Source organism: Borostomias antarcticus (assembly GCF_949987555.1).
Source record: "Borostomias antarcticus genome assembly, chromosome: 3".
NCBI classification, from domain to species: Eukaryota; Metazoa; Chordata; class Actinopteri; order Stomiiformes; family Stomiidae; genus Borostomias; species Borostomias antarcticus.
This window is the reverse complement of record NC_140236.1, coordinates 11,518,387-11,540,697: the sequence shown is the minus strand read 5'-3', so window position 1 is coordinate 11,540,697 and position 22,311 is coordinate 11,518,387. Positions and strand designations below refer to the sequence as shown.

The following is a 22,311-nucleotide window of genomic DNA, read 5'->3' as shown; positions in this document are numbered from 1 at the left end:
GTTTACTATCCCGAAGTTTACTATCCCGCCAGAGTGAATGTCGCTCATGTTCACATTCAGCAGCTTCAGATGGGTGTGTTCAGTTCACCTTTCATCAAAAACTGCATACTGAGAGTGCGTTCAGTGAATGGCACTCTTTTAACGTATTCATGCACAACACTGCCTACGTTATATGCAATATGCAATTATTGTAATTGTCGCTTTGGATAAAAACGTCTGCTAAATGATTGTAATGTAATGTACTACTACTACTATTACTACTACTACTACTACTACTACTATTACTACTACTACTACTATTACTACTACTACTACTTACTACTACTACTATTACTATTACTATTACTATTATTACTACTACTACTATTACTACTACTACTACTACTACTACTACTACTACTATTACTATTACTACTACTACTACTACTACTATTACTACTACTACTACTACTACTACTACTACTACTACTACTACTACTACTATTACTACTGGCTCAGAGTGAGTTACTAATCACTCTCTGCACACACACACACACACACGCTCGCACTGGCTGATAATAGACATGGATAGACCCTGGTGCGTGCATTTGGACTGTGTGTGTGTGTGTGTGTGTTTGTGTGTGTGTGTGCGTGCATGTGTGTGTGGATAGAGAGAGAGGGAGAGGTGAGGAGAAGGGGGGGGGGTGAGGAGGGATGGAGGAATGGATGATGGATGGAGGGAGGGAGGGATGGATGGAGGGCTAACAGTAAAGGAGAGAGACCGTGAGAAAGCCTGTCCTGTCCACTAGACTGACGGACTGACAGCAGTGGAGGAATGCAGGGGCCATGTGCCCCGTGCAAGGGGTTGGTGTGTGTGTGTGTATGTGTGTGTGTGTGTGTGTGTGTGTGTGTGTGTGTGTGTGGTTTATAGACCCATCCTCTAGCCACTTAGCCCTCCTTAACTCTGAGTCAGGAAACCCAAGCCAGGCCAGGAACACACCACATCCCTGAGAGGAATACTGCGCACACACACACACACACAGCCAGGAACACACAACATCCCTGAGAGGAATACTACAAACACACACACGTGCACACACACAAACACACGCACACATATGTACAGTACACACAGCCAGGAACATTCAAGTCTGGATCATTCAAGACAGCGAACGTGTGTGTTGTACAGTATGTGTGTGTGTGTGTGTATGTGTGTGTATGTGTGTATGTGTGTGTGTGTGTGTGTGTGTGTGTGTCTGTGCGTGTGTGCGAGTGCGTGTGTGGTATATATGCCAGCATGTACTATGAGTGGAGCGGGCTGTCAGACCAGAGGTCAGCAACATCACAGTCCATTATAGATAACCCTCTCTCTGAAACAAACACATACACACATGCACACACTCTCCCTCTCTCTCTCTCTCTCTCTCTCTCTCTCTCTCTCTCTCTCTCTCTCTCTCTCAAACCAATAAACACACACACAGTCCATATGTACACAAACATGCACATAACAGACACACACAAGCATATACACACATGCCACCCAGCAAAGGTCCATTTCTTTAAGTATGATGCTTTCGGCTCAACCTTGCGCCAAAATTCCTTGCACATGTATACAGAGACAATTAGACCTAATTTTGTCCCAAATTGCTTCCTGTAATGAAGAGTGGACATCGTTAGCTCTCCACTCTCCGCTGCTGCGCACAAAGACATCTAAAGTATCGCTTCCAACTCCACAGAAGTCTGAAGAAAAATACGAACCCCTCCACCCAATCCCCTCTACACACACACACACACACACACACAGACACACATGCACACGCACGCACACACACTCTCACACACACACACAGACGCATGCACATACACACGCGCACTCTCTCTCTCTCTCTCTCTCTCTCTCTCTCACACACACACACACACACACAGCACCCCCCTCCCTCTTCGGCTGTGAGTGATAAAATCATTACACCCACAGTTCAGGCTTCAAAAGACGGAGATGAAAACACTGCCTCAGCCAGACTGGATGGCCAGCCATCCGTTTGTGTGTATGTGTGTGTGTGTGTACCTCAATCTGCAATGTGGTAGAACATGCGTGTGTGTGTGTTCGTGCGTGCATGCATGTGTGTGTGTACCTCAGTCTGCAGCGTGGTAGAGTGGGCATGTGTGTGTATGTGTTTACCTCAGTCTGCAGAATGGTAGAACGTTGCTCCTTGGCGTTGAGGGATTCCTTGAGCACCTCGATGTGTTGTTTGCTGTCTGAGTTCTGATTAGTCAGTGTATCCAGCTTGGTCTGCAGGGCCTGCATGTCAGATTCTTTCTTCTTCAGCTCCTGCTTCTGTTGGTCTATCTGTACATCACACACACACACACACACACACACACACAAACACACACACACACCATGTTAGAAAAAACAAGCCAACATCTTGGAAGAGATCAAAATCACAGCACATATAGTAAATGGAAAGCACAGCATGCACACCCTGAACACACACACAAAGATCAAGGCTCATACACAGCAAAGTTCAGCGTTTGGTTGAGATGTCTCTTACTGTAGTGTCCCAAGACAAATTCTAGTTTTGTGAATGTTTGTGGTGTCTGTGTCACAGTAACACGCAGTACAAAGTACAAAGACAAGTAGCAGCTGAGAAACGCACGCACATCCAAGAATGAAAAGTAACAGGTGCTTGACCAAAAATGTATACAGTAACTGATGAGAGGAGAGAAGTCCACACTGTTTAAATAGCTCCCATAATGACTTTAATGAAGCACAACGTTTGGGCCGGCATGGCCCTCGTCAGGAGTTGTTTAAACACCGTGGCCCTCGTCAGGTGCTATTTAAACAGTGTGCAGACTTCTCCTCTCTCACAAAGTACAATGGCGTCCTTGGAAATATGAGGTGTTTTAATTAAGTTTTAATTTAACCTTTATTTAACCAGATAAAAGCATTGAGATATAGTAAATCTATTTCACAATACTGGCGCCATGAAAGCAGCAAGGTAAATATGGTTTCACACAAAAAAAAACATATCAAACAGAGCAATGAATACAATTTACATAGCGAGAGAAAATAAAATCAAGTTAATATATTACACATTTCAAGAATAGTTTATAGTAAGGACCCCTGAGATTTTCTGTTTAAAACTGAATAAGGAAATGAGGGAAACCAGTTTTAGTCGGTACAGTCATTCCAAGATGAAGGGCCGAAATAAAAAAGACTAATTTTTCCAGCCTCAGTCTGCACAGAAGGCACCTGAAAGTGCTGGATCTGAGGCTGTAGGAGTTATAAGCAGGTACAAACCTAGAACCTGGTGGTGTTCAGGGGTAACTTGTCTAAAATGGCCTTGTACATTAAAATATACCAATGCTGCATCCTATGCATATAAAGTGAGGACCATCCAACCAGATTACACAGTGTACAATGATGAGTCCTGTAGTGAAGACCATCTAATCAGATTGTACAGTGTGGTAGTCCTGTGGTAAGTCCTGTAGGCTGAGTTAGAAATGTATCTCAAAGCAGCATAGTAAAGTGGGTGAAGTTTGGCCAAGGCAGTGGAACACCGTAGTCTAGCTGAGACAGGGATGCCTGATACCAGCCGTTTACGACGTCTAGCAAAACAAGATTTTACTGTTTAAATAAGAAACCCAGCATAAACTTGAGTCTCTTAGTAACCGTTTCAATGTGGTGTTTGAAGTTAAGATTTTTGTCCAGCCAAATGCCCAAGTATTTATAAGTGTCAACAAATTACACAGAGACACCGTCAAGGGTGTCAATGGCGAGGGAGGGAATTACAGATTTACTAGGTGCAAACAACATAGCTTTGGTGTTGTTACCACTCAAAACCAGTTTAGAGTCGAGGAGAGCATGCTGCAGACAGACAAAATCAGATTGTAAGTTTGTAACAGCAGCCTCAGGAGAAGGGGCACAGGCATACAAGGCTATCAGCATATGATACATTGAATGTTTTGACTGATCACAAATGTTGTTTACATACAATAAAAAGAGTAATGGCCCCAAATATGATACATTGAATGTTTTGACTGATCACAAATGTTGTTTACATACAATAAAAAGAGTAATGGCCCCAAAATAGAGCCCTGGAGAACTCCCTTTTCCAAAGTGACAGGATCAGAAACAATGCGACCCAGCCTGATGCATTGTGTTCGGTCAGTTAGGTAACCAACTACATTATGACCAAAGCCAGCCTTCAGCAGTATGTTAACTAAGATGTGATCTACTGTATCAAAAGCTTTATTTGTAGTCGATAAACAGCGCAACACAAAATGATTTCTAATCAGCAACAGCCTTAATGTCATCCAGGATTTGACACTCCTCAGACTAGCAGTCACAGTACTGTGCTTGGATCTAAATCCCAATTGCATGGGATTGAGGATGTTATGTGAATCTAGGAAAAGCTTCAACTGAACAGAAACTAAAGATTCCAAAATCTTTGCTAAAGCAGAAAGATTTGAAATAGGTCTATAATTATTAAATTCAGAGTGATCACTAGCTTTCAGTGGGGGTGAAATATAGGCTTTTTTCCATACGGCTGGCAATTTGTAGGTGGAAATGGAAAGATTAAAATCGTCTAATGGCTAATAATCAATGCTGCAATTTATAAAAAGAAAGGATCAAGGCCGTCAGGCCCAGCAGCCTTTTTGGGTTCAGTTGTTTGCAAGACATGCAAGACTTGTGCATGCCAGAATAATGACCAGGCTGAGAGTCATGACTTTGTTCAATATAAGACCAGCCTTTTTTAAATGAACATGAAAGCATTAGATATGTCATTTCTGTCAGAAATAAAAGGGTAATTGACCTTCAGTTTTTGTGGAAGACTAGCAATTTTCTTATTCTCAAGAGCTTTAATTGTTTTCCAAAACTTGGAATGGTTGTGGTGACTATTAGTGGTTAATGTCAGAGTGTTCAGCTTTGGATTTTTTATTGAGAGATGTACATCTATTTCTGAGGACGTGAAAGAGAAGACAGTCATTTACAGTATTAGACTTTCTGGCTAATGACCATTGCTTATTTAGAGCATGAATGGAATGGGCTATTTCCCTGGAGAACCAGGGATTATCCTATTCTTAATAATTTTCCAAGGGGGCATGCTTATAAATAATCAATAAACGATTATGTTGAAAGAAAGTAACAGCATCATCAACAGAGGGAAACAAAGATAGTACTATAGATTCCATTTAACTTCAGCCAAGTCATGCAGGACCTTCCCTGTGTTGCTACCTTGTTGTGGTGGGAAGGCTTGTGTGCCTCCGTGACCATGCAAGCTATACCGGCGGGAAGACACCCCCCAGCAGGTTCAACCAAGCCGGGCAGGTTTCAGGGTAGAGGCCAGAGAAAAAGAAACAAGTGGCCCTCCAGGTTGGGGGTTGGGCGTGGGGCTAACTACCCACCCTGGAAAAAGACAACCCATTACAGAAACTACGACAAATGCTACAGGCCCTGTAGTAGACTTGAGCCAAATCTTTGGCAGTATGACCACTCCTAGTGAAAGCCCTCAGGAAGCTAGGAGTGCGACAGAGAACCTACTTGGGCCCAAAACAAAGGTCCGCCTAGGAACAGGGAACGTACATACCATGTATAAGACGTCCAAACTAGCCCAGGTCACCAGTGAGAGGAAAAGGTACAAGCTGGATATTTTGAGAATCAGTGTCGTTGGACTGTCAATGTCGATGGACTCGTTCTGGACGCCAAAAAACCAGCGAAGGATTGGTTGTCCTCTATTCAGGGTATGAAGACAAGCACATACACGGCGTGGCTCTCATAGTCTCAAAAGAAAAGGCAAAAGCCTTGGTAGAATGGGAACCTGGGAGTGACAGAATGATCAGGGCTTGGTTCAATTCCAAACATTGTAACTGACCATCATACAATGTGATGCACCAAAAATTAATCTGAGAGAAAGGACAAGGATGACTGGTATGAGGAGCTACAATGAACCATCTCCAAGTTCCCTCAACACGATATGTTACTGATCAAAGCTTACATGAATGAGGGAGACATGGCTGTGGAACATCAACGGGGAGCGCCTTGTTGACTTCTGCCTTGAAAACAACTGCGTACTTGGTGGTACCATCTTCCCACACAAGAGCATACACAAACTCACTTGGAGGTCACCTGATGGACTTACAACTAACCAGATTGATCACATCCTAATCAATGGGAAGTGGTGCAGGTCCCTCCAAGATGTTAGAGTTTGCCAAGGTGCAGATGCCAACAGTGACCACTACAGATGTGGGAAGTTAGAAATGTCACATGCTGCAGCATTTCACCTTCGTGGTATTTGGCAGGAGGTGGACCCACCACCCGCGGGAGGAATTGTCGGGGTCGGGTGCGCTGCCAACTAGGTGGCGGTGAAGGCGGGGGACACCGACGGACCGGACCCGGGCGGCAAAGGCTGGCTCTGGGGACATGGAACGTGACCTCGCTGGGGGGGAAGGAGCTGGAGCTTGTGAGGGAGGTGGAGCGATACCAATTACACCTGGTGGGGCTAACCTCCACGCACAGCACCGGCGCCGGAACCAAACTCCTGGATAGGGGTTGGACCCTGTTCTTCTCCGGAGTTGCTCACGGTATGAGGCGTAAGGCAGGTGTGGCTATACTAGCTAGCCCCCAGCTGAGCGCCTCTGTGCTGGAGTTCACCCCAGTGGACGAGAGGGTCGCCTCCCTGCGCCTTAGGACTGTGGGGGGGGGGACTCTGACTGTGGTTTGTGCTTATGCACCGAACAGCAGTTCAGAGTACTCAGCCTTCCTGCAGACCCTGAGTGGAGTCCTTTTGGGGGCTCCTGCAGGGGACTCCAGTGTCCTACTGGGGGACTTCAATGCACACGTAGGCAATGATGGAGAAACTTGGAGGGGCGTGATTGGGAGGCATGGCCACCACGATCTGAACCCGAGTGGTGTTTTGTTGTTGGACTTCTGTGCTAGTCACGGTTTGTCCATAACAAACACCATGTTCGAACACAAGGATGCCCACAAGTACACCTGGCATCAGAACACCTTAGGCCGAAGGTCGATGATCGATTTCGTTATCGTATCATCTGATCTGAGGCCATGCGTTTTGGACACTCGGGTAAAGAGAGGGGCAGAGCTGTCCACTGATCACCATCTGGTGGTGAGCTGGTTTCGATGGCGGGGGAAACTTCTGGACAGACCTGGAAAACCCAAGCGTGTAGTGAGGGTGAACTGGGAACGTCTGGAGGAAGAGCCTGTCCGGAGAGATTTCAATTGCCACCTCCGGCGGAGCTTCTCAGGCATCCCTGTGGAGGTTGGGGACATTGAGCATGTGTGGTCGGTGTTCAAAGCCTCCATTGCTGAAGCTGCGGCTGGGAGCTGTGGCCTGAGGGCCATAGGTACCTCAAGGGGCGGTAACCCTCGGACACCGTGGTGGACAGCGGTGGTGAGGGAAGCCGTCCGACTGAAGAAGGAGGCCTTCCGGGTTATGTTAGCCCGGGAGACCCCAGAAACAGTTGCAGGGTATCGACTGGCCCGGAGGGCTGCGGCTTCGGCCGTGACCAAGGCAAAGCAGCGGGTGTGGGAGGAGTTCGGAGAAACCATGGAGAAGGACTTTCGGTCGGCACCAAAGTGTTTCTGGAAGACCATCAGACACCTCAGGAAGGGAAAGCGGGGGACCATCCAAGCTGTATACAGCAAGGAGGGGACACTGCTGACCTCAACTGAGGAGGTTGTTGAGCGTTGGAAGGAGCACTTTGAGGAACTCCTGAACCCCACTAATCCACCCTCTACGATCGAGGCAGAGCCGGAAGATGATGGGGGGTCGTCAATGTCCTTGGAGGAGGTCACTGAGGTAGTCAAACAACTCCACAGTGGCAGAGCCCCAGGGACTGATGAGATCTGTCCAGAAATGCTGAAGGCGCTGGGTGTAGAGGGGCTGTCTTGGTTGACACGCCTCTGTAACACTGCGTGGAAGTCTGGGTCAGTGCCGAAGGAGTGGCAGACTGGGGTGGTGGTCCCAATATTCAAAAAAGGGGACCAGAGGGTGTGTGCGAATTATAGAGGCATCACATTACTCAGCCTCCCAGGGAAAGTTTACTCCAAGGTGCTGGAAAGGAGGGTCCGGCCGATAGTCGAACCTCAGATCGAAGAGGAACAATGCGGATTTCGTCCTGGTCGTGGAACTACCGACCAGCTCTTCACTCTCGCAAGGATCTTGGAGGGGGCTTGGGAGTTTGCCCAACCTGTCTACATGTGTTTTGTGGACTTGGAGAAGGCTTACGACCGGGTCCCCCGAGAGGTCTTGTGGAGGGTTATGCGGGAGTATGGGGTGAGGGGGTCCCTACTTAGGGCCATCCAATCCCTGTACACCCAGAGCGAGAGCTGTGTCCGGGTCCTCGGCAGTAAGTCGTCTGCCTTTCCGGTGGGTGTTGGCCTCCGCCAGGGCTGCGCTTTGTCACCAATCCTGTTTGTGATTTTCATGGACAGGATATCGAGGCGTAGCCGGGGGGAGGTGGGTTTGCAGTTCGGTGAGCTGGGGATCACGTCACTGCTTTTTGCAGATGATGTGGTCCTGATGGCATCAGCTGCCTGCGACCTCCAGCACTCTCTGGATAGGTTCGCAACTGAGTGTGAAGCGGCTGGGATGAGAATAAGCACTTCTAAATCTGAGGCCATGGTTCTCAGCAGGAAACCGGTGGCCTGTCCGCTCCGAGTAGGAAATGAGTCCTTACCCCAAGTGAAGGAGTTCAAGTATCTGGGGGTCTTGTTCACGAGTGAGGGAACCATGGAGAGGGAGTTTGGCCGGAGAATCGGAGCAGCTGGTGCGGTTCTGCAGTCGCTATACCGCACTGTTGTGACGAAAAGAGAGCTGAGCCAAAAGGCAAAGCTCTCGATCTACCGGTCTATCTTCGTCCCCACCCTCACCTATGGTCATGAAGGATGGGTCATGACCGAAAGAACGAGATCACGGATACAAGCGGCCGAAATGAGTTTTCTCCGGAGGGTGGCTGGGGTCTCCCTGAGAGATCGGGTGAGAAGTTCAGTCATCCGGGAGAGACTCGGAGTAGAGCCGCTGCTCCTTTGCGTCGAAAGGAGCCAGTTGAGGTGGTTCGGGCATCTAGTGAGGATGCCTCCTGGGCGCCTCCCTAGGGAGGTGTTCCAGGCGTGTCCGGCTGGGAGGAGGCCGCGGGGTAGACCCAGGACCAGGTGGCGGGACTACATCTCCGCACTGGCCTGTGAGCGGCTAAAGATTCCCCAGGCAGAGCTGGTTGATGCTGCTAGGGAAAGGGATGTCTGGGGCCCCCTGCTGGAGCTGCTGCCTCCGCGACCCGACCCTGGATAAGCGGATGAAGATGATGATGATGATGATGGTATTTGGCAGGGAAATCCCGTTGGAAATCTTGTGGGATTTCAGACGGGTGTTATTTCGTTTTAGTGATGCACCACCGCCAGGTGGCGTCTTTGAGTAGATTTAGCAGGCTGGGCTCAGTGTTTTTCTCCTATAGTCTACGAATGAAGCATCATTAAATTTCACATTCTTTAATTTAAATGCTCTGTTGTAAAGCACTTTGAGCTGAATTTATCTGTATGAAAGGTGCTATACAAATAACGTTTAATTGTTATTATTACCTTGTTCTCAAACACATGTTTTCTCCATCTGGATGTAATTTAATTATTACGAACACTTATATCTAGGCCTACAGTAGCCTATCTATCTCGGTAACTGACGTCGGGTCAAGACGTGGTGGCTGTTCAGTCAAATGCGCAAAATAACAGTATTGTAAATATATTTGTTAGTAAAGATGTGGTGAACGTGGGGGTTTTGCGTTTTGTTTCTGGAACGCATTCAACTGGTAGGCTACTCGTAAACCCCGGAAGTAAATTTGAAGACGGGGCACCAGCTAATGTAGCCAAGTCTGAGCGCAGTAGGCTATATGGCTTCAGCACGATACAAAGAAAAAATAAGCTTGATCGACTTGTGGATCCATACAAAATTGACATAGTCGCCATGAGTAAAGATCACCCATTGCCAATCATATCCAGACATTAACTATCTTGTGCATACATAGCGGCAGGTTTGACAGTGAGTGCGTTCACATATATATTCAAGATCATTCAAATAACAAAATATCGTGTATGTTTTTATTTATTTATACCGGCCGCCAGCCGTTCAATGAACGGCTATAGGGAATGCGCAGTTTTGCGCTGGCTACAGCCTATTATATGCACAGTTTCGCACTATGTAGGCTATTATAAATAAGTATTATTCATTGGGGGAGCTTGGACTCGCTGGGGACTGGTGGAGAGACGCATAGCCTCCCCAGACGCGACATCCTCTAGTTTGCTGAAGAGCTGCGCGCTCTGGCGTCCAAACAGCCACCGTCGGCGCCCCTCGCAGTGTCCACAGAAGAATACCCCCCAAAAAAAATACCTGCATGGTGAAGACAAACTGCAGCAAGAACAGAACTGTCTACCAATGCATGAAGTGCACCATAGCTGTCTGTGGCAGTTGCACTGCCAAGGTGCAGAGGATATGTGCGAAGTGTATTTGAGCTGCATCGGAACTACCGACCAGCTCTTCACTCTCGCAAGGATCTTGGAGGGGGCTTGGGAGTTTGCCCAACCTGTCTACATGTGTTTTGTGGACTTGGAGAAGGCTTACGACCGGGTCCCCCGAGAGGTCTTGTGGAGGGTTATGCGGGAGTATGGGGTGAGGGGGTCCCTACTTAGGGCCATCCAATCCCTGTACACCCAGAGCGAGAGCTGTGTCCTGGTCCTCGGCAGTAAGTCGTCTGCCTTTCCGGTGGGTGTTGGCCTCCGCCAGGGCTGCGCTTTGTCACCAATCCTGTTTGTGATTTTCATGGACAGGATATCGAGGCGTAGCCGGGGGGAGGTGGGTTTGCAGTTCGGTGAGCTGGGGATCACGTCACTGCTTTTTGCAGATGATGTGGTCCTGATGGCATCAGCTGCCTGCGACCTCCAGCACTCTCTGGATAGGTTCGCAACTGAGTGTGAAGCGGCTGGGATGAGAATAAGCACTTCTAAATCTGAGGCCATGGTTCTCAGCAGGAAACCGGTGGCCTGTCCGCTCCGAGTAGGAAATGAGTCCTTACCCCAAGTGAAGGAGTTCAAGTATCTGGGGGTCTTGTTCACGAGTGAGGGAACCATGGAGAGGGAGTTTGGCCGGAGAATCGGAGCAGCTGGTGCGGTTCTGCAGTCGCTATACCGCACTGTTGTGACGAAAAGAGAGCTGAGCCAAAAGGCAAAGCTCTCGATCTACCGGTCTATCTTCGTCCCCACCCTCACCTATGGTCATGAAGGATGGGTCATGACCGAAAGAACGAGATCACGGATACAAGCGGCCGAAATGAGTTTTCTCCGGAGGGTGGCTGGGGTCTCCCTGAGAGATCGGGTGAGAAGTTCAGTCATCCGGGAGAGACTCGGAGTAGAGCCGCTGCTCCTTTGCGTCGAAAGGAGCCAGTTGAGGTGGTTCGGGCATCTAGTGAGGATGCCTCCTGGGCGCCTCCCTAGGGAGGTGTTCCAGGCGTGTCCGGCTGGGAGGAGGCCGCGGGGTAGACCCAGGACCAGGTGGCGGGACTACATCTCCGCACTGGCCTGTGAGCGGCTAAAGATTCCCCAGGCAGAGCTGGTTGATGCTGCTAGGGAAAGGGATGTCTGGGGCCCCCTGCTGGAGCTGCTGCCTCCGCGACCCGACCCTGGATAAGCGGATGAAGATGATGATGATGATGATGGTATTTGGCAGGGAAATCCCGTTGGAAATCTTGTGGGATTTCAGACGGGTGTTATTTCGTTTTAGTGATGCACCACCGCCAGGTGGCGTCTTTGAGTAGATTTAGCAGGCTGGGCTCAGTGTTTTTCTCCTATAGTCTACGAATGAAGCATCATTAAATTTCACATTCTTTAATTTAAATGCTCTGTTGTAAAGCACTTTGAGCTGAATTTATCTGTATGAAAGGTGCTATACAAATAACGTTTAATTGTTATTATTACCTTGTTCTCAAACACATGTTTTCTCCATCTGGATGTAATTTAATTATTACGAACACTTATATCTAGGCCTACAGTAGCCTATCTATCTCGGTAACTGACGTCGGGTCAAGACGTGGTGGCTGTTCAGTCAAATGCGCAAAATAACAGTATTGTAAATATATTTGTTAGTAAAGATGTGGTGAACGTGGGGGTTTTGCGTTTTGTTTCTGGAACGCATTCAACTGGTAGGCTACTCGTAAACCCCGGAAGTAAATTTGAAGACGGGGCACCAGCTAATGTAGCCAAGTCTGAGCGCAGTAGGCTATATGGCTTCAGCACGATACAAAGAAAAAATAAGCTTGATCGACTTGTGGATCCATACAAAATTGACATAGTCGCCATGAGTAAAGATCACCCATTGCCAATCATATCCAGACATTAACTATCTTGTGCATACATAGCGGCAGGTTTGACAGTGAGTGCGTTCACATATATATTCAAGATCATTCAAATAACAAAATATCGTGTATGTTTTTATTTATTTATACCGGCCGCCAGCCGTTCAATGAACGGCTATAGGGAATGCGCAGTTTTGCGCTGGCTACAGCCTATTATATGCACAGTTTCGCGCTATGTAGGCTATTATAAATAAGTATTATTCATTGGGGGAGCTTGGACTCGCTGGGGACTGGTGGAGAGACGCATAGCCTCCCCAGACGCGACATCCTCTAGTTTGCTGAAGAGCTGCGCGCTCTGGCGTCCAAACAGCCACCGTCGGCGCCCCTCGCAGTGTCCACAGAAGAATACCCCCCCCAAAAAAATACCTGCATGGTGAAGACAAACTGCAGCAAGAACAGAACTGTCTACCAATGCATGAAGTGCACCATAGCTGTCTGTGGCAGTTGCACTGCCAAGGTGCAGAGGATATGTGCGAAGTGTATTTGAGCTGCAGCCTCAACCGTGCGTAAGAGCAGAGCGCATCAACTCGTGTATAGCTACAACTAGTAGCCCATAGCCATTAAAACGGCTTATTGTTTTATTCATATATCAACTAGATAATTCGATAATAATGAGTAGCCTAGTAGGCTATAAAAGGAATTCAATAGGGCCTAAGAAGCCTTAAGTTGTAGCCTAGGCTACAGTACAATCACAAGACACATATATAGACGCATATATAGGCTACACCTATAGGCCTAGCCTACCGTAAAAAGCGTTGCGTTCTCATAGGCCTATATTAACTTAGATAATTATTAATAAGATAAGTATTATGTATCTACTTTCTATGCTGCATCTGTACAGTAGACTACTGTTTTATTTGGATCCTTGGCCAAAATGCTGTTCTTGTAGCCGTTTCATCGATTCTTCTCCTTTTGTGAAGTGTAGGCTATATTCTTGTTAAACTGCGGCCTAGGCTTTATTCAAAAAAATATGAGAAAGGTGTCATAGGCCTACAGACACATACAAATCATATGTTGCTTTTAGTAACATTACAAACAAATGCAAATGCAAATCATGCAAAGTTGAATGCCACAACTTCATCAGTTAGGCTAGTGTTGGCATGATGCTCAGGTCATAATGTCCGTTGAAAATAATTCCCTCTAAGCACAATTTGAATTGTATTAAAATAGGCTAAAATTAAAATTTTCTGATTCCTTCTAGGCCTATATAAAAAAAACTTTTTTTTTTGTAATGTGTAGCCTAGGCTATAGGCTTCTGCGATGAACAAAACAGCCACAATGTAGCCTGCTTATAGCGAGCGAGAGGGCAGTCTACCATAAAGTATATAACCATAATGTAATATATCTAGACTACATGCATTGTGGTATTTCTTTATATAGCCCTGCCTGCAATTGTTTCTCAATAAACAGTTATGTCATCCTCTGAATCCGAATGTAGGCTAATAGACCGGCAGCTCTAAATGCCTTCCCTATCAATGAGACGTGGTTGTAAAAATGATGTTTTATTGATGAAAAGGGTAAAACTGAAAAACATGGAAAGAGAGTCATTGCATTCATCGATGCAGTCCGCTCAAATAGCCATCAGAAGATAAAGTAGGCCCATTTAAAATGACCAATTACATCTTCAAATCCCTTCTAATCTTGGCCTTTGATAGGGTTTTTTCCCGCCCTACTGCCAATTATATCCGGACATTAACTATCTTGTGCATAGAGCACAAACAATGAAACAATGAAACGAATAGATTTCCTCCCTGTCTGTCTGTGGCATTCGCTACCAGCAAACACTGAAAATACAGGTCCTCAATTTATTTAGATTAGACTAGCCTATCCAACCGGACCACTCCAATGAATGTTGAACGTAGCCTACTTTTATTCTTTAGGTTTTAGAGAATAGGCCTACAATGTCCACACATGCATGCGCCATCTGACTAGCTCGCCACTCGCCAGCGAACCTGGACTAGACTATTGTAACCCCCCCCCCAAATTATTTTATATTCAAATAAACTGGATGAACCGGTTTCCTAGCCCTGGATCGTGGGGAGGGGGGTAGCCTGCGTTAGTGGGTGCTTTGCCATGACTGGCCATTCCACAGGTGTTGGATTGAATTCGCTAGTTTGATTGATAGATGGATGGATTTAACGTCCAAAGTAGATTGTGCAAGTATTGTATAGGCCCATGTGTAAGAGATGAATGGTTGTAACCATGAACTCAGCCAGAGGTAGGCCCTACTGTAGATTATCAGCATTATCACCAGTCTCAATTGATGCTTTCCTCTCGGCTACGTGTTGCCATTCATTTAAACCACCATCTCATCTAGACTACTTCTGTTGCTGCATTTTTACATTTATGCTTTCATGATTTTAGAGCGCAATAAACATTTTCCAGGATTCCAATAAGTCCATCCATTCATCCAACTTTGTGCTGAGCGCAGCGCAGCCTTCTGTCAAGGCTCACGACTGATGCACTCCCTTAACACGTCGCGCAACTCCCCAGACCATCAAGAGAATTTCAATATGAATGAATAACTGGTACAGTTAGCTAGCTAGCTGACGTCTGTCCCCTGTGTCATGGGGTTGGTTTACGTTGCAGTCTAGCTTACAATAGCTTCTCACGCCGTTCAATACCATTCCATATTTTTTTCTGATTTAAGGTCCCATGACGGGTTTCTCTTCCTGCTTCTGCCTAAGCCCTCCACAATACCACAATACAACGGTGTCATGTTTTACCGAAGGAGAAGTGAAGAAGACGGTAGCTATTGTTATAGAATTTACATCCAAACACCTTAAACCTTTTGTTCTCTCTCTCCTTTTGTAATTCACCACCTCCTTCAACCGTTCACATAGCTGTGCTAACCTACAGAATGGCCTCCAGGAGGCCATACACCTAGAAATCTGTCTACACCCGAATAACCATCCTTTGTCCTTTTGTCTCCAAGAATTGCCGCCTTTTCTCATGTCACATGTCTGTATTCTCGGCCACGCCTGCCATTTCATATGACGTACAATAGATTAGCCAATCACATCCTGGAAGCACCATACCTGTGTTTTGCTTGAATAAAAGTCAGCCCAAGAGGCTGAAGGCTTCACTTCGCTGGATAAACCACTCTTGTTGCATTGTCCAGGAAGTCCTTGCGCTCATATGTTTTCACAATAAACCAGACTTAACCTTTTGAGCGAATCTTGGTAAATCCTTTTTACTAGATCAGTTAAATTCCATTACACTATCAGTGGCTAAAGCAGTTAGCTAATGTTAAGATCATTCTTGTAGCTGCTTTGCTGCTAATGCGAGTTCGTCTCCGTTCCTGCCCGAGAAACAGAAGTTGAACTAATAGCATCAAAATCAAAATAGCTACAGGAATCATCGTTGTAAAGTTAGCTATCTGCTTTTTAGCCACCGACAGCTACCGTTAATATTATGGAAGCTGCTGTCGTGAGCTAACTTGCTATCACGGTCTTATCGTGCAGCTTCACACCTGCTTTTAGCAGACAGCACTAAAGTTGACAAAATCACACTTGCACATCATTAGAATTCCAAACATTTATATGTGATTTATGGTGTGTTCGTTTGTGGTCGGAGGTGGCAAGTCGCAAGTGGCAAAATACCTACCTCCGACCTGTGTGCATTCGAGCTATAGCGAATGATACGATGATGATATGATATTGACACCAGCCGGCAACTGGAGGCTGAGAAACATATCCGAATTTGCGACGAGGAAGTGCGAGTTCATGCAGCGTTTTATTTAATCATTCCTAGTAGCAAGTCGCAATTTGCCACCTCCCAGTTATAAACGAACGCACCATTATCATTCAACTAAACATGGAACCTCAATACTACCTGATATTTCATCAGTGATCGGCGCGTCTGCTTGTTTCCATGAATTCCCCATAGTAATGACATTCCATGTAGTGTCCCAAAACTGTTAAATCATTCCCTATGTAGTTCACTATGAGTAGCACTACATAGGGAATAGGGAGTGAGTGAACCATTTCAAACACATCTCTGGTCAGCTCCGTTAGCCATCTTACTCGTCCTTGCCATGTTCCATATGAGAACACTCAGTTAGCCTACTGTATTAAACTTCTACTTGTCCCGACACGAGTTAACAGATATAGACCCGGCGACAGTTACAGAGATAGAAACTATAAATAGATAGGCTTTGTTCGTAATAATTAAATTACAACCAGACAGAGAACAAGGCGTTTGAGAACGGTAGGCTCATCTAATGTGCGAGATGAGCTACAGCAATGGGTCAATGAGTAGTATTACTGCGCCGCTATAAGCATGCGAGCGGTGGTGCGGAATGCCGTAAAGCTGGTAGAATACCGCGGGTCAAGTTACATTCTTATGTTCTCACATCTGTACCTGGTGACAGCTAATCAAGCTGAAGCTCAGGAAAGTTAAACAACAGGGTCAACGAAAGAGACAACTCGACATCCACAAACTAAAAGAGTTTGTTTTGGAGCTGAAAAATTGCTTTAGTGCTCTTGGCCCCCCTAGCTGACTCAACTGATAAGAACCCTGATATCCACACCAAATAGGAAACCATCAAGAACACCTACAGTATGTTGAGGCAGCTACTAAGATCCTGGGCTACAGAGAAAAGAAGAAAAAGGAGTGGCTTTCACCTGGCAGCAAATAGAACAAAGTAAACAACTTAAGGCCAAGATGCTGAACACCAAGTCACTGATGCTCAAGAAACAGGTCCAAGAAGCATATAAGACCAAGGATAAGGAGGTCAAAAAGAGTGCAAGGAATGACTAAAGCAGCAAAGCAAGATCTCTAGCTGTACTCTAGCTGTTCTCTAGCTGTTCTCTAGCTCTTCTCTAGCTTTTCTCTAGCTCTTCTCTAGCTGTACTCTAGCTGCGTTCCACTGCTGTACTCTAGCAGGCAGGCTGCTGATCCGTTCTGAAACTGTGGAACTGAAGGGGAGAAGCTGCCAGAACAGCGTAGGAAACGTCAAGGCAAACCAAATGGACCAGTTGGTTTTCTACTGACCCCTCCACCCCAGTTCTGTGGTTTGGTGCTTGGTTGTTTTTTTGCTAGAAGGGTCGCTATGTGCAGGAGATTGTCATCTCATTTGCTGGTGCCAAAAATGCAAGAGTCTGATTCAGAGGGAGATTTCTTAATATGGCACTCAGGAGAAAACACATCATGGCATGGTAGAATTCTGACTTGTCCAGAGCTGAACCAGTTAGGACAGGAGAGGAGAGGAGAGGAGAGGAGAGGAGAGGAGAGGAGAGGAGAGGAGAGGAGAGGAGAGGAGAGGAGAGGAGAGGAGAGGAGAGGAGAAGGGGAGAGCTATAGGAGAGGAGAGGAGAGGAGAAAGAGGAGAGAGAGGAGGAGAGCTAGAAGAGAGGAGAGAGGGAGTAGAAAGAGGGAGCCACAGGGGGGAAAAAAATGAAGGGAGCTCTGTCAAAGAGACAGAGTGGGCAAGATGAGATCAGACATGAGAGGAGAAGGGAAGGAGAGGAGGAGGAGAGGAGGGATGGTAGGTTATACTTCTGGGCGGTGTGCTATCCAGGCGGGCTGGGAGGGGAGGGTGGGGTCTAAGTGGTGTGGGGGGACAGGCCTCGAGACACTGGGCGAGAGTATTTCCTAAAGAAACAAAAACACAAGAACACAACAACCACAAAACTAAGGGTCATGAATGATTGAAAGCTAGCCAGAGAGACAAAATTTGAAGATGTGATGTTCATAGCTGTTTCGTCAAACGGGCTGGAGGGACCAGTGAAAGTAGAGTTTTACTTCAATCACTCAGGTTATAGAGATAACAAACTTCTACTTCACATATGAACAACCATAATGTGTTAAAACTGTCTTGATGAATCAGATTATTGAAAAAACATTACAAATATTGAAGAGAGAACTATCCCTTTAAACCCTAAAAAAAAAAAATTATATATATCCCATCTGATGTCCTCTGGTGCTTCACCAGTCAGGATAACAGATACTTCTGGTCCTTCTACTGTTGGTGTGTTGGAGGAGAGGAGAGAGAGGGATGGTATTGGTTGGGGAGGAGAGAGGTTGTTATTGGCTGGAAGAGAGGGGTGGTATTGGTTGGAGGAAAGGAGAGAGGATGGTATTGGCTGGAAGAGAGGGATGGTATTGGTTGGAGGAAAGGAGAGAGGGGTGATATTGGTTGGAGGAAAGGAGAGAGGGATGGTATTGGTTGGAGGAGAGGAGAGAGAGATGGTATTGGCTGGAGGAGAGGAGAGAGGATGGTGTTGGTTGGAGGAGAGAAAAGAGAGGATGCACTGATTGGAGGAGGAGAAAGGATGGTATTGGCTGGAGGAGAGAAAAGAGAGGATGCTCTGATTGGAGGATAGGGGAGAGGGATGGTGCTGATTGGAGGAGAGGGGAGAGGGATGGTGTTGGTTGTGGGAGAGGAGAGAGGATGGTACTTGACCCGGGGGGAGGGGGGTCCGGAGCTGCTGTCCTTCTGTTCCTCTTATTAGAGTATTCAACACTGTGTACGTGCGTGCGTGCAAGCGTGCGTGTGTGTGTAGAAAGACGAGGCCTCCCAGACCAAAGCCCAGCTGTCAGAGTGATGTATATCACACCAGGCCCATCTCAGTGAGGAGAGAGACCCTTCCTGTTGTAAGCTCATAGTCCAGGGTCATCAGTCAAGGCCCCATTCAGAAAAACATCCCTTCATGATTGCATCAGGAACTTCCCCGACGCATTGACAAATGTGCCTTACAAAGAGCGCCATTAACTAACCAGAGAGGAACATTCTCACATGAAACGCAGCCCGGCCATCACAGACACTCACACAGAGCTGTGGGGCTCTATGAAACCCTATACTACACTGTCAAACACACAGCCCCCACTACATAGACTACATCGACCTATTCATTCACGTGTGTGTGTGTGTGTGTGTGTGTGTGTGCGTGCGTGCGCGTGCGTGTGTGTGTATGTGTATTTTGTGTCTCTGCTTGTGTGTGTGTGTGTGTGCATGTGTTTGCTTATGAATAAACCAACATAGTTTGGGACAGACTAAACCTGACCCAGATATTCTGAAATGCCAGCTTGCTGCTGCCAAAGGAAGTGTTGGAACTAGACACTGTTGACCGTAAGACGACACTGAAGCAGTTTGTTCCACCAGGAGCCCCACGCAGAGCAGAGAGGACAGCAGACAGCTGAGGACAGAGAACAGCGTTTAGGAGGAAAGACGGTCCAATCAGAGTATCCCAAATTATAGTGGATGCCTTTGGGTCGTGACATAAAGGTCTGAAAGTCCTGACCAGAACTGGAGCATAACTTCCAGTTACCTCCATACAGTACATAAGAGCAAACACATGAACTTAGCGAAGCACGCCACTGTGTATGAAGCTGCACTGGCACCACAACATGAAAGACATGCAGTTATCAGTACATAAACGCTCTACATTTGCTTCTTCACAAACATGCAGTGAAGACATGCAGCAAACACGAAGGCAGGTAGCGATGCGCATCTCCGACTCCGCACGTCTCGCAGACGTCCCTGCTTGGATGAACCATCGGAAGCTCAATCTGGATAAGGCGGAGGCGATTTTCCCCTTTGGAGAAGACTACCCTCTCCAGGACTCTCCCATCACTACTGAGTAGAGAGAAAGAACTCCTGCACACTTTCTTCTACACTTGCAGTAAATCGCGTTTCGTGATTAAGTATGTTTCAGTCGCATGACCTTGAAAGACCAAAGACAACCTGATGAAGGTCATGTGACTGAAACGTGCATATTAAATTGATTTATTGCCAGTGAAGAAGGCAGTATGAGGGAGTTCTTTCTCTCCACTGAAGTTGGCAATTGGCTTTCTCCGACGCACCTGTCACACCATAAATGTGCAGATGTTCTAGTCTTTAACCATCACTATTGAGGACAGCTTGGAGGTTGGTATCCACTGGGCGGACCCCCCCCCCCACCCAACCCCTAACCCTCACATCATGTAGATGTGTATGATCTGTCACTGTGACTGCTGATGTCACTCGTTCTTATAGGTGGCTTTACTGATGATGACTGGGATGTACAGTCGGTTCACTTACTCTAGACAAATGTACTTATTGTAAGTCCCTTTGGATAAAAGTGCTAAATTATTATAATGTAAATGTCATGTGAAATGCAGAAACAGCAATTGCAAGTCTCATCTTGTTTCTCGACGGGAAAAGACTTAGCACACAATAGATAAGTGTATCAGACAGTTCCACTGGCGTTCTACCCTGCCTTTCAATCTTTCTAGAACACGGGGGACCTGGAGTACATGGTCAAAAGTATGCAACGTGGAACAGAAGAACAGCCCTCGCGGTTTGCCAGGAAACACACATGCATGCAAAGTGGAGGAGGAGGAGGACCAGGTTCTACCTTGGTCTTCATGAACCTGGAGTGGCTCTTATAGAGCTCCATGTGTTTCATCTCATCCTGGCGGCCTTCTGGGAGCAGCAGGCCACTGGTCTTCATCATCTGCACCTCATCCTCCAGGTCTCTGATGTTCCTCTCCAGGGATGAGATTTTGGTGTCCTACACACACCCACCACCAGGGGGAGCCACAGCAGGTGACATGCTGTCAGAGGGAGCAACCGCTACTGTACCAGACTGAAGATGGCCACACTAAGTCAGCCATAGTATTAATATAGAAATAAATATAGTAATAAATATCATAAATATACATGTGGCTACCTGCAGGTGATTTTCTTGAGAGCAACAATATATGTTGATATTGATACAGGTAGTGTCTGTAGATCGGTAGTATGTTGATAATCTGACTGTCTGTAGATTGGTAGTTTGTTGATAGTCTGACCTAATCGGTAGTTTATTGACAATCTGAGTTTTTGTAGATTGGTAGTTTGTTGATAGTCTGAGCTAATCTGTAGATTAGTGTGTTGCTAATCTGAGTGTCTGTAGATTAGTAGGCTGTTGATAGTCTGAGTGTCTGTAGATCATCTATACTATAAGGGCCATTGCTGTTGCCAACCATTGTCTTGAGTATGGTCTTTCTTCTTGTTAGACATGGACTGCACTATAGCCTGTACATACGGACAGCTTCTACAACGGTGCAAGCTAATGCCTGACCCAGCTGAGAACAGTGTGGCTAGGAGGGGGGCTGCCCCCCGAAACACGAGGACTTTAGCCCACAGTAGGTTTGTATATACTATAGATTATGTGTTTGGTTCATGAAGTGTATCTGTGAGGGAATGGACACATCCAGACGTTGTGTAGCTCCATCGGGTCGGACATACAGGGAACGGTATGCCTCGGAAGAGAGGCGGAGGTAATTGAATAAATGGAAGCAGATTGTATGATGCCATAAGGCTGAGACCACAGGCGGCATGCAAGCATCTGACCTCCATTACATCCGCCTGACATCACCCCCCTCCTCCCCAACATACACTATATACCACCCTACACACACGCACACTCACACGCACACACACACACACGACCTGAAGGTCATGCCCAAGCATGCAATATACATCCTGTGTCCCCAACCAAATCAAGTCAAGCAGTGGAACTTCAATTGAATGGCAATAGAACTTGAACAAACTGCAATATCTACTGATCTCCTAAATTATTCCAGCTATGTGTAACTCTAGCAACGTGGACACAGAGCGAAACACACTACAGCAGGAGCAGAAGCAGCAGCAGCAACAGAGAATAGCACACCAACACACACAGACTGCATGCTTAGCATTTATTTAAGTGAATAAACTTATTAAGAAACGTATTTAAGACAACCCACAGCAAGTAAATGGACGATTCGGTCTATTCAAACATATTGGGGAATTATTGAAAGATTAAGAGCCAGATTTATTCTTATGAAGCCAGAGGAGAGGAGAGGAGAGGAGAGGAGAGGAGAGGAGAGGAGAGAAGAGAAGAAGGAAGGAGAGGAAAGGAGGATAGGAGAAGAGGAGGAGAGAGGAGAGGAGGAGTGTGGGTGTGA

General features: G+C 46.6%; 1 protein-coding gene across 1 annotated transcript in view; it reads right to left on the bottom strand.

Annotated features, from left to right (window-relative positions):
• The window catches only part of LOC311307218 (ERC protein 2), a gene marked incomplete at both ends in the record, with an annotated part of 242,748 nt that overhangs the window by 204,636 nt on the left and 15,801 nt on the right, over positions 1 to 22,311 (bottom strand). The window contains 2 exons of the mRNA XM_084436017.1: positions 2,159 to 2,326; positions 20,736 to 20,891. Of these exons, the coding sequence (XP_084292143.1) occupies positions 2,159 to 2,326; positions 20,736 to 20,891 (324 nt within the window). The remainder of the gene's footprint in view (positions 1 to 2,158; positions 2,327 to 20,735; positions 20,892 to 22,311) is intronic.